Here is a 14,277-nt window from a genome sequence, read left to right as displayed (position 1 = left end):
CTCAAAACGAGTCAAGCCTCTGTGTATCTGTGCCATCCCTGGATCAGTATGCTGGCACACACAGTACATCAATGTATATATCAAAGTGCAATCACATGTAAATAGCGTAAAACTGATATATACCTTAAATATCTCAGCGGAAGCAGTCAAGGGAGTGGAGTCCCAATAAACACCAACGGCAAGTTGAGTGTAGACCGTAACCCTGAATCGTACTCTTACTCGTCGAAGAAAAATATCTGCAACATAAGACGTTGCAGCCGTGTAGGTCAGCATATTGAATATGCCGGCAAGTCATCAAAGAGAGGGAGTAAAATAATAATCAACTATCTCTACATGCATATTTGGCCGGTGGAGCTAAGTTTTGCATAAAGCCAGTTTTATCCTACAACAAAAGGGGTTGAAAGCAAAATTTACTACAATGTTTGTTGTTAACGAGATGGTTCCGCCAACCAGTTCTCGTACCCGAATAGTTGTTAACACCCACATCATTATTAAGTTGTGTCGAGAGTTCAGGGGAAATTCAATGCCTTCGGCTCAAGTTGTCCATGACCGTGGACACGGCTAATCGATTAGGTTTGAGTATTCTGCAGAGTTTTGGACACGTTCCTCACAAGATTTGATCGCCTCCGGGTTTGTCCTCGCACTTCAGGGTGTTTGAAGACCGGATGATCAAAACATGGTCTTTCAACGGGTCCCTCTGAATCCCTTGTCGGTGCCCATCCATTCCTACCGTTCGTCTACATCTGCTAGCACCGCCTGTCCAGAGTCGCCGCGTTGTCCAACCAAGCCAGAACCCATAATGACTTGTGGCTGTGCAGGTAAGCCTTGAGTCTTGAAGTCTCCGTCTGTCTCTTCGAGCCTGGGTGAAGCTTTCCGCAGGATGACATGGCCTCTCCAGCATCCCGGGCATCCACTGGGTTTTCCAGGGAGCCGATCAACCGTCCTTCACCCAGAGTTGCATTGCGTCCGAGGTCTTGAAAATCTTGTCTTAGTCCGGTCTTGGTTATTATATCAACCTCGCATCGCTCGTGATATACACTCAACCGATAACCCGTCTACTCAAGCATAGCAATAAGAAATTATCGTCCCGGGGCCAAGTATCGGGGTTGTTGTGTTCCTACCACATGATGCTACAACTTATACTAAAGTTTCCAAGTACCTAGGCAGCATGCAATTGGGCAAAGAAAGGTGATCTACTATGCATCGAAAACATAGGTAAAATAACATGATCAAAATGACTTGCCTTGATTATAGTTGTCCTGCTCGAGCGTCTCTAAATAACACGCTTCGCACTCCGGATGATCTACCTATACAAACACAAAGCACACCATAAGCACTTCAATCATGCACAAGTAAAAATAACATCACATGCAATGATTTGCAAAAGATTACGCAAAAGAATTCAATGCGCGACGGTATGGCAGAAACTTGTTTCTATTGAAAACACCAGTAAAAATACTTTAAAAATTCTGAAACTTCTACCACAGTAATATTTTATCACTAGAAAGCAGTATAAAAAAGAATCAACTCAAAATCATTTTTCAAACTCCTGGAATAGGCAAAACAAGGTTTTAACTAAATCTGCTCTAACTTATATTTGAAAATTTCACACATAGACAAATTATATGTTTTTAAAAACTACAGGAAATTTGTGAGCTACTGGAAAAAGAATCAATGTCATTGGACTTCGGGATCAAAAGTTGTGGCCAAAACAAAACAGAAAGTTTCTGTTTTTGAAATATAGACAGAAAAATACAAAACTACTAGTGCTAAAAAAGAGGTACACGTGTCCTGATGCTATTAGCTGCGGTGGTGTTTGTTGCATGGCTTCGGGCAAACGGCCTAAGGCTAGCAAAGTTCGCTGGTTAATTCATAAGTGACCAAAAAACCTACTGGTTTTTCTGGACTAAACCGAATGGTTACCTAGTGCTCTAATCTAGGCCTCATATCCCAGATATAACGGCTAAAAACAACAAAACATGAAATACAGAGAGAGAGGGAGATAGCTACCGTGGCTGGGTGCTGGCAGCAACTTGCTCCGGCGGGGGCGGGCTGGCCGGCGAGGGAGGGGGGCTCCGGGCGGTGGAGGGCTTCGGGGGAGGTGGCGGCGGGGTCCTCCTCCGAGAGGGAGGCGGCGGTGGAGCGAAGGGGCTCGGGGGGGGGGCTCCTCGAGGGCGAGGCCGAAGGGTGCAGCTTGCATCGGCGGCAACTCGTGGCGGTGGCGGCTTCGGGCGGCGGCGGCGGCGACTAGGGTTGGGAACGGGGTGGCCGAGGGTAGGGGCTTTGTATAGGCTAGGTGGGGGGCTATGGAAAGGAGAGAGAGGTTCTCGGGGAAGAAATCCCTGTTTCTCGGGAGAGCTCGGTCGGGTGCAGCAGAGAAGGAAAGGGAGGGAGGTAGGAGAAGGAAGGCGACGTGGGGGAGGCTTGGTCGGGTGGGGGCCACGGGGCAGTGGGAGGGGGAAGGGGCGGGGTGCTGCTAAGGTAAGAGAGGGAGAGAAAAATCGGGGAGGGATCTCGTACTGGGGAGGAGTCGGTCTCACTGTAGAATAGGAAGGGGGAGGGAGAAAGAAGAAGAAGGGTGACGTGGGGAGAGGGTTCGGGTGGGAACCGCAGGTAAGTGGGAGGGGGGGGGGAATAAGGGGCAGGGCGGCCGATTTTAAGATGCGCCCAGGGCGGCGGCTAGGTTAGAGAAAAAAAATAAAAAGGCTTTCCTTTTATTAAACCTTTCCAAACAGAAAAATATAAAAGCTAAAAAAAGAAAATAAATCAAAATATCTATATATGGTATTATATACCAAAAAAATTAGAAAAAGAATCCCCACCCGAATAACATTTTTTTAAAGCTAAAATAAAAACTTAAAAAAAATGTTTTTTTTCAGAAATTCCCAAATTTGCTTTATTTCTTGTTGCAATTATTTATGCAAAAGAACTTTGGGTTTTCTTGGCTCCAACATTTCAAAAATTGCCCGCACTTTTGGAGTGTCGTTTTCTTCCGCTCTCTCTCTCTTGCGTGCAAGAGAGTTTTCTCCGGGCTTTTCTCGCGCGATGGAAATGCAAAACAAAAGACGAAAGAATTTCCCGGCATTTCTTGCACGAAGAAAACGAATGGAAATGCAAAAGAATTCAATGCAATTATCCGTTCAAATTCTTTATAGTTGAGGAAGTCACGTCATCTTCTCTCTTTGCTTTTAAAAGCTTGAATTTGAATTCACCGGAGAAGGGGAAAGTCATTTTATTCCCTCTCATTCAAAAGTTTCGAAAAGTTTCAAATTTCACACAAGTTTCAGTCACTCAGCAAATAAACAAACAATCAATCTAATAATTATATTAACATTCCAAAATTTATAATTTTGGGATGTTACAAACTACCACACTAAAAATGAATCTCGTCCTCGAGATTCGAAGAGGCTAGAAAGAAAGGTTAGGGTTTGGGGGTCTCTAACAATTCCAATTTTTCAACGCACATAATTATAGAGGTGTTTGGACAAAATTACCCTTGAATAATTTATTGGTTAGTGGTAAGAAAATCAATGAGTCTAGGAAAGTAAGAGATACACACTATCAAGACATAGATAGTTTCCCTTTTTTGATACAGTTAGAGATATATGCAATCATGAGAGAGATACTTTTCTTTTTCTGGAGGAATAATAAGAAAATTACAAGGATTTACAAGAAATGCACCTTACATTGTGGAATTTTATTTAAAAACAAATAACCTTATATAAAGGAATGGAGGGAGTAGCATATTGCACGTAAACCTATGTTACCTAGATTTCACAAGGACTTGTTTCTTCATTTTGCCAACGTGTATGCTTTCTTTGTGTAGATGCTAAAGATCGGCTATACTTATTATTTTATTTTCTACACAACCACTTCAATCTTGTGGCATCGCTTCACGCGATGTTGTTGTTTGATGAACTAAAGCAAGTTCAATTTGAATTACAAAACTGAAAACGCCTAGCATTCATCATAATAAAAATAGAGAAAACAGGAGGAGGGAAAAACAAAGCAACCAATGAGCACGCTGGATGCCGCACGGAACCGAACGAGGTGGTGCAAGTTGGGTGACCCCAAGCAATACTCCACCTCCCTATCCCTCCTCCTAGATATGAAACCAGACCGCAACGGGTTCCTCCGCAACCAACTTCCCTGTCAATACTCCCTCCTCGTTTTTTCCTTATCCCCCCACACACGCAGCGCACGGCGACGAAGCAGTCAGAACGCGGCGCCAGCGGCAGAAGAAGATTGGATTGGATAGCAGAGGCGAGGGCGAGCCCTCACCGTCGTCACCGCCGACAGGCTCGATGAGGAACCCGCCCGGCCGGCACCTCCTGCGCGTGGCCACCCGCGCCGTGCGCTCCTCGTCCGGGCTCGGCGGCTCCGGCTCCGGCGCCGGCGCCTCCACCTCCGCCACGTCCCCCGCGGCCGCCCCCTCCGGCGGCCGCCAGCGCGGCGGAGGCATGCTCCTGCGGGCCACCTCGCCGCCCCCGCCCTCCGCCGTCTCTGCCGCCGCGAGCTGGGAATCCCGCACCCTGCGCCGGGACGGGGAGGACGACTGGGAGGAGGTCGTCGCCGCGGCTCCGGGCGCCGGCGACGCCGAGGTGGACAGCGACTACAGGGTTGTGTTCTGGTCCCCGCCCACCGGGGACGAAGTCCGCGCCGCCTTCTCTAGTATCCAGGAGTAAGATTCCTTTGCTCCCGCTCGTCCGCTCCCTTGCTTAGATTGGACTGGAGGATTTGTATGCGCGTTTTCGTGCCCCCTTCCCATGTGCTGGCGATTGGCCTGACGAATTAAAATTGCTCATATGAAATATGAATTCGATTCAGTTCCAGACTTCAGACTTCTGTAGTATGATCTTAGAAAGTCAGTTCCTCTCGGGCACAACGACAAAAACGACTCCCACAACGTGTTGTTTTGTCTGCGTGCTGTTTATGGTACTGATTCGTTTCCTTGCCATGATTGGATGGATCTCATGGGCAGTATCGTGTAGTACTTCATTGATTTACGCGGATATACGCTGGAACTTTCAGTCATGTATTGAAATTGAAACCCCACCAAAATGAGACAATCACGAACCCATGATTTGGTTATAAATGTTAATTAGTGGCTCTGGCTATGTGCTGTCTGGGACGTTATATGATGTTAGGATCCGCAAGTATTGAGCGCAGCAACTTTCAATCAGGGTTAGATGGTGCTTGTACCTTTAAATAGGAAAAAGATCAATCTCTCTACTTTTGATGATTGCTTCTGTTGTTTTGTTGTTTTCTGACAGCATCTGTGAGATACTCATCTCAATACAGGTGTTATAGACTTTTATCCAACAACTCATTATGCTAAGAAGGGATCATTTAGATGCAGTTTCTGCTCTTACTCTCCATTTAATTGATTTACTGTTTTGTATTCAGGGTGTTTGAGGGTTCTTATTATGATGTGGATTCAGATGAAACTCAGAAACAAATAGCATTGTTGTCAAACTCAGAGGATTCTTCATCAAGCAATTCATCAGGATCAGATGATTGGGTCGAACCTGCTGCATATGTTCTGAACTCAACTGCTCTTCTGACCAGGGAGCATAGGAATGTTTTGGATGCCTTCCGTCTACTGCAAAGAGACCCTAATGTTCAGGTGAATGAGGCCTGCCCTAACCTATTTTCATGTACTCCGAAACTGCATGTTTGCCTGTAACACTATTGTGTTATTGTGCCTCCAAGTTTTGAGGTACTGTCAAATTTCTGAACAGTTCTTCTCTACTTTGCAGAAAATGGTTATGTCCTTGTCATGTGATAGGACTGTATGGGATGCTGTAATGAATAACGAGGCAGTGCAAGAATTCAGGAGATCTTTCCAGGATGGTATGTTTACACTGAAATGTTTATGATGAGCAGCTCTGTTTGGCATAAAACAGTATCACATATATCTGTTTCTTTCCTAGAAGAGAGTGCCATTTTTTTTTCCTAGAAGAGTAGTCAGGCAGATGCCATCTAATGACTATTTTGGTCAGATTTGTGTGCTCTTGCAAAAATTATTAAGTATCACAGTTGTATTATCATTTACGTCCGGGTATACATGCATGCCTTGTCTTACCGCATTCTACCACATCTTTCAGGCAAAGAAGTTAATAGAAAGGGAAACCCTTGTGGTCCTGCTGCAGTGCTTAAGTGGATCCTTGCCAACACCCAGGCAAAAATAACGGAATTCTTCGATAATATATCGAAGATTGTCAGCATGCTCTTCCACCCTCAAAGCGAAGAAGATAAACCCGACCTGTACAACGATGCAGTGAAGGTGTCTTTCATGCTCTCGGTGTTTGTCTTCATCGTGGTGGCCGTTGCTCGTACCAAGTGAGCACAACAACCCGTCGACTTTAAATTTCAGTGTTTTCATGGCCTCTTTAGTTATGGTGCAGGGGCACATCATCTAGTGAGCGTAGTTTAGTCAAGATTGATCACGCAGACTTGGTTTGAAAGGCCCAGAATTTACATTGCCGGTGTGTGCGTGGTAACCATGGTTGATTGTAGTTAAATATTTAAGCTTGCATGCAGTGTGCTTATCTTGTTTGTTTCCTGGTGCTTTTGGATACAGTTATGAGCCGTGGGATTTCGAAGTGCGGTGAATGCAAGATTTGTAGGACATCACAGGCCTCATGATTTACACGCACACGAAACTTGTACATTGATTATTACCGGGCTGTAAACATTTGGTCATGAAACTGTTGTAAGGTATTGTTTGTTTTGTGTGTGTTTTTTATTTATGTAACTGAAAGTCATTGGGTATTCTTCGTCGTGTAATGCTGCTTTCAGCACATATGTAGAGCTTGAGCGGCCTAGCGAGCATGCCGGACGTCAAACCCGGCACTAGAACAGCAGTACTAACCAATTCACATAGCTGTAGTTGTAGAAGATACTAATAGTCCAGTGGCAGATCTTGTATTATTGCCGCCAAACTGTATATATCCTGCATGAAGTTGCAATCTGTCACATATGTTCCTCATCCAGAATTCGAATCGAAAACTCAAAGTTACAACACGTGAAGCAACCCTTCACACAAAACCATCCAAACCAATGAACAAAAATACAGTAGAAAAAAGAGAAAACAATGCCGCGAAAATGTTCAGCCAGTGATCATAGTGCCGGTTCCTTCGTCGGTGAGGATTTCCAGCAGGAGGGAGTGCGGGACGCGGCCGTCAATGATGCTGGCCGTGTGCACGCCCTGCGCCAGCGCCCGCACGCAGCACTCCACCTTGGGTATCATCCCCCCACCAACCTTCCCCTCGGCCACCATCCGCCGCACGCCGGCGATGTCAATCTCCTTCACCAGGCTCCCGGGGTCGTCCCGGTCCGCGAGTATGCCGGACACGTCGGTGATCAGCAGCAGCTTCTCGGCGCCAATGGCGGCCGCGATCTCCCCCGCCGCGGTGTCGGCGTTGATGTTGTAGGCCTGCCCGGTCTCGTCGGCGGCCACGGTGGCGATGACCGGGATGTGGCCGGAGGCGATGATCGGGTGGAGCACGGAGGGGTCGACGCGCGTCACCTCGCCGACGAACCCGAGGGCCGCGGCGTCGGGGGAGGGGCGCGCGGTGAGGAGGCGCGCGTCCTTGCCGCAGAGACCGACGGCGGTGGCGCCGGCGAGGCTGATGAGGGAGACGAGCTGCTTGTTGACCTTGCCAACCAGCACCATCTCCACGACCTCCATGGTGAGCGCGTCGGTCACGCGGAGGCCGTTGCGGAACTGCGGCTCGACGCCGACGCGCTGCAGCCAGGAGTTAATCTCCGGGCCGCCGCCGTGCACGAGCACGGGGCGCAGGCCGACGCAGGAGAGGAGGACCAGGTCGCGGATCACCGACGCCTGCAGCTCCGGCGACTTCATGGCCGCGCCGCCGTACTTCACCACCACCGTCTTGCCCTTGAACCGCTGGATGAAGGGGAGCGCCTCCGACAGAACGTCCACGCGGTTCAGCGCCGCGGACGTTGGATGGGAAGCGGACGCCGGCCCCGCCGGCGCCAGGGAGGAGGCCGAGACGCGGAGCCCGCGGCGTCCATGGGGCGCGGGCGAAGCGAGGGTGCTGGCGCGGGCAGCGTTGAGGTTAGGATTCGGGAGGAATGCGGAGGGGAGGATGCGGGCGGGGTGGGGCTTGGTTAGGAGCATTGCTGCGGTCGGTGGCCGGCCAACGGGGAGCCTCGGTGTTTGCGCCGCCGGGGTGTTCGACGACTTGCTTGCCTGAACGGAAGGGAAGGGGTTGGTGCTCGGCGCTGGGCGTGCGGGTGCGGCACAGCGGAAGAGACGGTACTTGTAGATGGAGCGTCGGGCGGAGTAGGTGGTGACTGCGGAGCGGGTGTGCTTCTGCGAACCGGCTGCCGTTGACACGAGCACGTGGCTGTTTCTTCGGTCAAAGACTTTAAGAAAAGCGGGTGATCTGCGCCGGCGGGCCGGCCCAAATTTTCGGCCGGCCCGCGCGAGCCGCAGGATCCATCAACTCGCGTCGTCCGCACTGTTGGATTCGTATGCAATATTTTTCTCTTCTATCTAGCAAAATTTCGATGCGATGTAACAATTTTTTTAACGGTTGCAATAAAAAATAAAATTTGTAGCAAAAAAAATATCTAGATGATCGTAGCAAAAAAACCGAAGCTGAGGGTGTGTGTGGCAAAAGTCAAACGCCGGTTGTAGCAAATATTTACGTGACGTGTATGCAATTTTTTTAGTGAACAATTGCAACAAAACATGATACCGGTTGTAACAAAAATTAACATGGTTATAGCAAAAGTAAAAAATATCGATTGTAACGAAAAATCCTACGAACTAGAGTTGTAACCAAACGTATATGCAACCTTTAAGAAAAACGTTCGTGTCTTTTTTTCATGTTTTCTATGGTCCTTTGACTAGAAATCTCAAACAAAATCCTGCAAATTGATACGGATCTTTCAGAACATCTACAAACGGCCTTCTCGTATGCCTACTATACACTCGCGCGGACATCTCGGTTGGAAACCGGTGATAGAATTGCGACCTAGCCGGCCCTTTCAAACCGGTGATAGAAAATTATTCGTGTCTTTTTTCATCTTTTCTGCAGTCCTTTGATTAGTAATCTTTAAATAATCCTGCAAATTGATACGGATCTTTTAAAACATCTACAAATGGCCTCCTCATATGGCCCACTGTACACTCCCGCGGATATCTGGTTGAAAACCGGTGATAAAATCGTGAATTAGAGCATCTCTACCAGACCCCGTATAATGCCCTGATCCATAAAATAACTGTCAAAATACGGATCGGTGCAGAAAATGATGTCCGACCAGACCTCGCAAATGCTTCCGATCCGTAAAAGTTTTTGAGGTGCGTGGCAAAATGCCCACCCTAACCTCCGGAAACGCAAGTTCTCCCCCTCGCTCCGTCGGTGCCCTGTATATATATCGGGAACGGTTGGTGAGTGGGACATTCCAGCCCGCGCTTTTTCCCCACCCACCGTCGTCGGGCTGCTGCCTTTGATTCCGGCCATACGAGCCGTCGGGATCACGCCGGTGGGCCGCCACACACCCGAGATTGACCTCCACCACTCCCTCGTGTCTCGGCTGGCTGGAAAGCTCAGATCAGCGGGTGTCTCTCGCGGCCATGGATTTGGCATTTCCGATCATGGATTGGTCGACGAGCACCCCGCACAGCCCCAACAAAGCGCCAGCGCCACATACAGGTACTGGTTTGTCCTCTAGTCGCCATCGTCGGTTTGCCGGCAAGGACTCTTCCGGCCGTCGCTCGGGCTCGATACTCGCGCAGCGGCTCGCCGGCTTGCCGATGCCGCTCATACAGTGCGACGACTGCACATGGACAGTGTAGGAAGGTGGATGTTCACTTTGGTATTGAGAAAAAGAATACATCGATTTATTGATAAGAAGAAACTTAATAGATGTTCGTGCACTCCTTAGTATAATTGAGACTAATGACGCGGTTGCATGTGAAATTAGAGGGAAAGCAACGTATAATTCTTTAGAATCAAAGTCGAAGAATGAAGAATGTAAGATCAAGAATCCACACATCAATAACGAATGCATGAAGAAGATGTTGGTCCAAGTAGTGCGACTAGTTATGAAAGTTGAATATCTTCTAAAATGCCTAATTGTAATTCTTGTTTTCTTTAGACTTGCTATTTTAGCAAAGATTTGATGAATTATTATGTATTCAATGCCTTTGAAGAAAATAAAGAAGCAAATAAATGTGTTTTCATGCTCGAAGTTGAAATACAAATAACTGATTTACGGTCGGCGGCGGACGACAACCGAGCAAACCACGCATAACTGATTCGTAAAAAAAGATATTCACTGAATATCCTTTTTTACGAGTCCGTTTATGCGGGGTCTGCTCGGCCGCCGCCCACGTCGGCCCGCAAACACTTTTTTTCTTGAACTGTAAACGAATTTTGCGGATCAACGGTATACATGGTCTGTTAGAGATGCTCTTAGCTGGCCCTTTCAAACCAACCATTTTCACGCACACTAATCAGCGTTCCTTATATACAGTCTATATCGTGGCCTGGCTAACCCTTTGCACATTTTGATGTTACTTGCTATTATTAACTATAGTTAGTAACATGCGAGTAACATCAAAATATGCAAAAAAAATACATTATCTTTTCTTGGTTCAATGTCTTCATGTAATACCAATCAATACCCATATCTCTTCCTAATAATAAAGCACTGATGGCTTCTGTCGTCCGTCGTGGCGTTTTTACAGAAAGGCCCCTGTGGTTTCCTTTAATTAACCCGCAGTCCGTTTATATGTGAGACCAAACTGTTTTTTTACATTTTACACAAGACCCCCTTACTTTCATGCTAAATAACCCGCGGTCCAGGCTGTAGTCAGAGTGAATCGTTTTTTCAAAATTCTATGTAGACCCCTCACATATGCATTAATAACCCCGAAGTCCATTCAGAATACATATGTATTTTCAAGTAACAATATCTTTTAAACCGTAAATCCAATTTAAACATGTTATATATGAATCTTGATTAGAAAAATGTGTAGAGTTTGAATATGTTGTTATTTTGCATGTTAAATATTTTTAAAATACTACAATGCTAATCAATATTTGTCTTTATTTCGTACCGACTATCTGTATTATAACATGTAAACTTAAGCATAAATATTTGGAAAATGTTATAATCTTTGGACATGATGTACTTGCATTAGGTTCTTTCTTTGTACATATTTTATAATCTAAGACCTTACGTACGTGTATTTTTTTAATAGTATCCACACGCGTTTTTACCAATGGACTACACTTTTTTCATTGTTTATTTTTCTCCCGTTGCAACACAGGGGCATTTGTGCTAGTGTATCTATTTCGTGGTTCCAATCGGTCAAGGCTTTATTATATCCAAACACCTTATCGCGAGGATGCGTGAATCGTCGAACTACATCCTTCTTAGAGTTTCCTTGTAAATGAGGTTGAGACTATTGTTACCGTCTATCAGAACCCTTGATAGACCAAACCCATTGATGATAGGGTCTAGGACAAGGGCGACAACTCCTTGATTGTGGATCCCCATCGAGTGGTCCCTGTGACCAAATGTAACTAAAATGTCTGACCACGGGTTGCTCGATGACCCAATGATCTCGCATTGCATACCTCTCGAAGATCATATTTCCGCTGGTTCCGTGAGCAGTGTGTCTCATGCTCCCTCCGTTCCTAAATTCTTGTCTTAAGTTTGTTTAGAAATGAATGTATTTAAATAATAAAACTTTTAACAAATCTAAGACAAGAATTTTGGGACGGAGGAAGTATATCATAAAGATGTCCTTTACATTGGATGGGTATTTTCCTTGGTTATGGTAAAGTTTTTTGTCGTAATATGCATGTTGTTATTGTCATGTTTGTCATGCTTCTCGAGGCACACTGGACCCACCTTTGCCACCTGAAGGAGTACCCAACAATTTCCGTTTCTGTGGCTGGATGGCTTTTCTGGCTTCGCGGGGTGCATGGGATACGACTGGTCGAAGATTGTATCCAATTGTGATCTTCCATCACCATTAACTGCCTCACATTTTTTTTGTTAATATGCTGGTGCTGCGTGTTCATCTCGTCTTGTGATTGCCAAAATTCAGCGTGCACGATGTTGGCAGCTCTACGCTTCGCTTTATCGTCGCAGCGCATGCGCTTGCTTCATAGGACAGAGATCAGCTGACATGCATTTGCATGTCATCGTGTGACTTGCAGTCTAAATTCAAATTTAAACATTGCAAAAATATCCGAAAAAAATCATGCATGTTCACAACACATATTAAGATAACCCTTAAAAAATTCAGATCAAAATTCGAAACATACATCAAGAAACAAAAAAGAGAAACTCGGATGTGAATAGTCTACACCGAACCATTCGTGACTATTCACGACAGATTTCTCTTTTTTGTTTTTTGATGTATGTTTCGAATTTTGATCTGAATTTTTTAAGGGTTATCTTGATATGTGCTGTGAACATGCATGATTTTTTTTTCAGATTTTTTCATAATGTTTAAATTTAAATTTAAACCGCAAGTCACACGGTGACATGCAAAGGTGCATGTCACCTGTGCATCGGGTAAAACTGAGCAGACGCTATCGTGTTTCTCCTTGGCAAGTCAGGCGTCTTCCATGGTGCAATAATTATACATTGGTTTGAGAGTGCGACAATAGTTCTTGGCGGGTGATGGGCGAGGTCTCTGTAGAGACATTCTTCCACTTTGTTATTTTTGAATAATGTGAGGGCCTCTGCATCAGTCTATTATGGGATTTCGCTTATTTTGATAGAAAATGAGACCAACACTGGTGGACCGTCTCATCAGGCATTTGAATGACTGATACTTGTGATATGCGTTGGATTTTCGTGAAGATGAACGAGTGATGCAACACAGTATAGATAAGTATTTCTCTTAGTGAGAACCCATGTTATCGAACTAATAGGAGTAACACGCAACCCCCATCTTTAGTGACGGCACACAAAGAAACAAACACTTACACCCAGTGCGGGCAAGAGTGTTGTCAATCCCCTTGGACTTGTTATTTGCAAGAAAGTAAAGTGTGTATATGATAGTTGACAATTATAAACTAAACAAAAAGTAAATGAAGGGAGCCAGGTAATTGTAGCGTTTGAATATATTAGTGAATAGACCCTCATGCCATAGTTTTCCCTGATGGCATCTCTCATAAAGTAAGTATACAGTGAGTAAATAAATTACTATTGGGCAATTTATAGAAAAGCGCATAGTTATCTAATATTCATGCAATAATCATGTGTATATAGGTATCGCGTCCATAAGCAAATAGGCCAACTCCTTCGTGCACCTATTACTATTACTTCACCCATCGACCGCTATCCAACATGCATATAGAGTATTAAGTAAAACAAAGTAATGCTTGGAGAACAATGACCTGATGTAGACAAAGAGAACTCAATCAATATGAATTAACCCCATCGTTTTATCCTTAGTGGCAACAATACAAAGATGTGTCTTGTGCCCTACTATGTTACCGGGATATAGAGCACCACCAGATTGAACCAACTACAACGCACACCTCCTACTGAAGAAATATTAATCTACTTCCTCAGTCCCAAAATATGTGTCTCAGCTTTGTACTAGCCTTAGTATAAAGTTGGACTAAGCTTGCGACACTTATTTTGGGACGTAAGAAGTAGTTGACCAAACCAAATCAATAGACCAAAGAGATTTACGAAGATATAATAATCATGCAAAAAAGAATCAAATATAGAATTCAGAGAAGACTCAAATCTTTTATCATGAATAATCTCAACGTAAACCCACAATTCATCGGATCCCAACAAATGCACAAAAGAATTACATCAGATAGATCCAAGCGAAGATGCGATGATCATTAATTGTATTGAAGATCCAAAGAGAGAGAGAGATCCATCTAGGTACTAACTATGGATGAGTAGGTCGGTGATGAACTACTCACACATCACCATCGGAGCAGCAAGGATGATGTAGAGGCCCTCCGTGATCGATCCCTCCTTCCGCACAACACCAGAAAAGGGCTCTAGATGGGCACACGGTCGAACACAGGCTTGCAACGGCGGAAAAAGTGTTTCAGGAGGCTCCTTAGGTTTTTTGAGATGTATTAGAATTTATAGGACATAGAGGGACGTCGGGAGGCGCTAGGGGGGCCACCACACATCAGGGCTCTGCCACCCCCCGGGCGTGCCTTGATATGTGGTGGCTCCCCTGTGTGGCCCCGGTCTCCTCCCGAAGCTTCCACGTCTTCTTTTGGTCAAGAAAAAATCATCAAA

General features: G+C 45.6%; 2 protein-coding genes across 2 annotated transcripts; one reads left to right on the top strand and one right to left on the bottom strand.

Annotated features, from left to right (window-relative positions):
* The first annotated feature begins 4,135 nt into the window (after positions 1-4,135).
* On the top strand, positions 4,136-6,776 carry LOC123402446. The gene is made up of 5 exons (XM_045096371.1): positions 4,136-4,681; positions 5,407-5,626; positions 5,760-5,853; positions 6,108-6,342; positions 6,584-6,776. The coding sequence occupies exons 1-5, from the start codon at positions 4,305-4,307 to the stop codon at positions 6,612-6,614; spliced, it is 957 nt and encodes a 318-aa protein (XP_044952306.1). The 5' UTR covers positions 4,136-4,304; the 3' UTR covers positions 6,615-6,776.
* A 129-nt stretch (positions 6,777-6,905) lies between these two features.
* Positions 6,906-8,412, bottom strand: LOC123402445 (acetylglutamate kinase-like). The gene has a single exon (XM_045096369.1). It carries the CDS (start codon positions 8,144-8,146, stop codon positions 7,112-7,114), a length of 1,035 nt encoding a protein of 344 aa, XP_044952304.1. The 5' UTR covers positions 8,147-8,412; the 3' UTR covers positions 6,906-7,111.
* Between the last annotated feature and the right edge of the window lie 5,865 nt (positions 8,413-14,277).

Source organism: Hordeum vulgare, chromosome 6H (assembly GCF_904849725.1).
Source record: "Hordeum vulgare subsp. vulgare chromosome 6H, MorexV3_pseudomolecules_assembly, whole genome shotgun sequence".
NCBI classification, from domain to species: domain Eukaryota; kingdom Viridiplantae; phylum Streptophyta; class Magnoliopsida; order Poales; family Poaceae; genus Hordeum; species Hordeum vulgare.
Note: the sequence above shows the minus strand (reverse complement) of the source record. Positions and strands in the feature narration are given on the sequence as shown.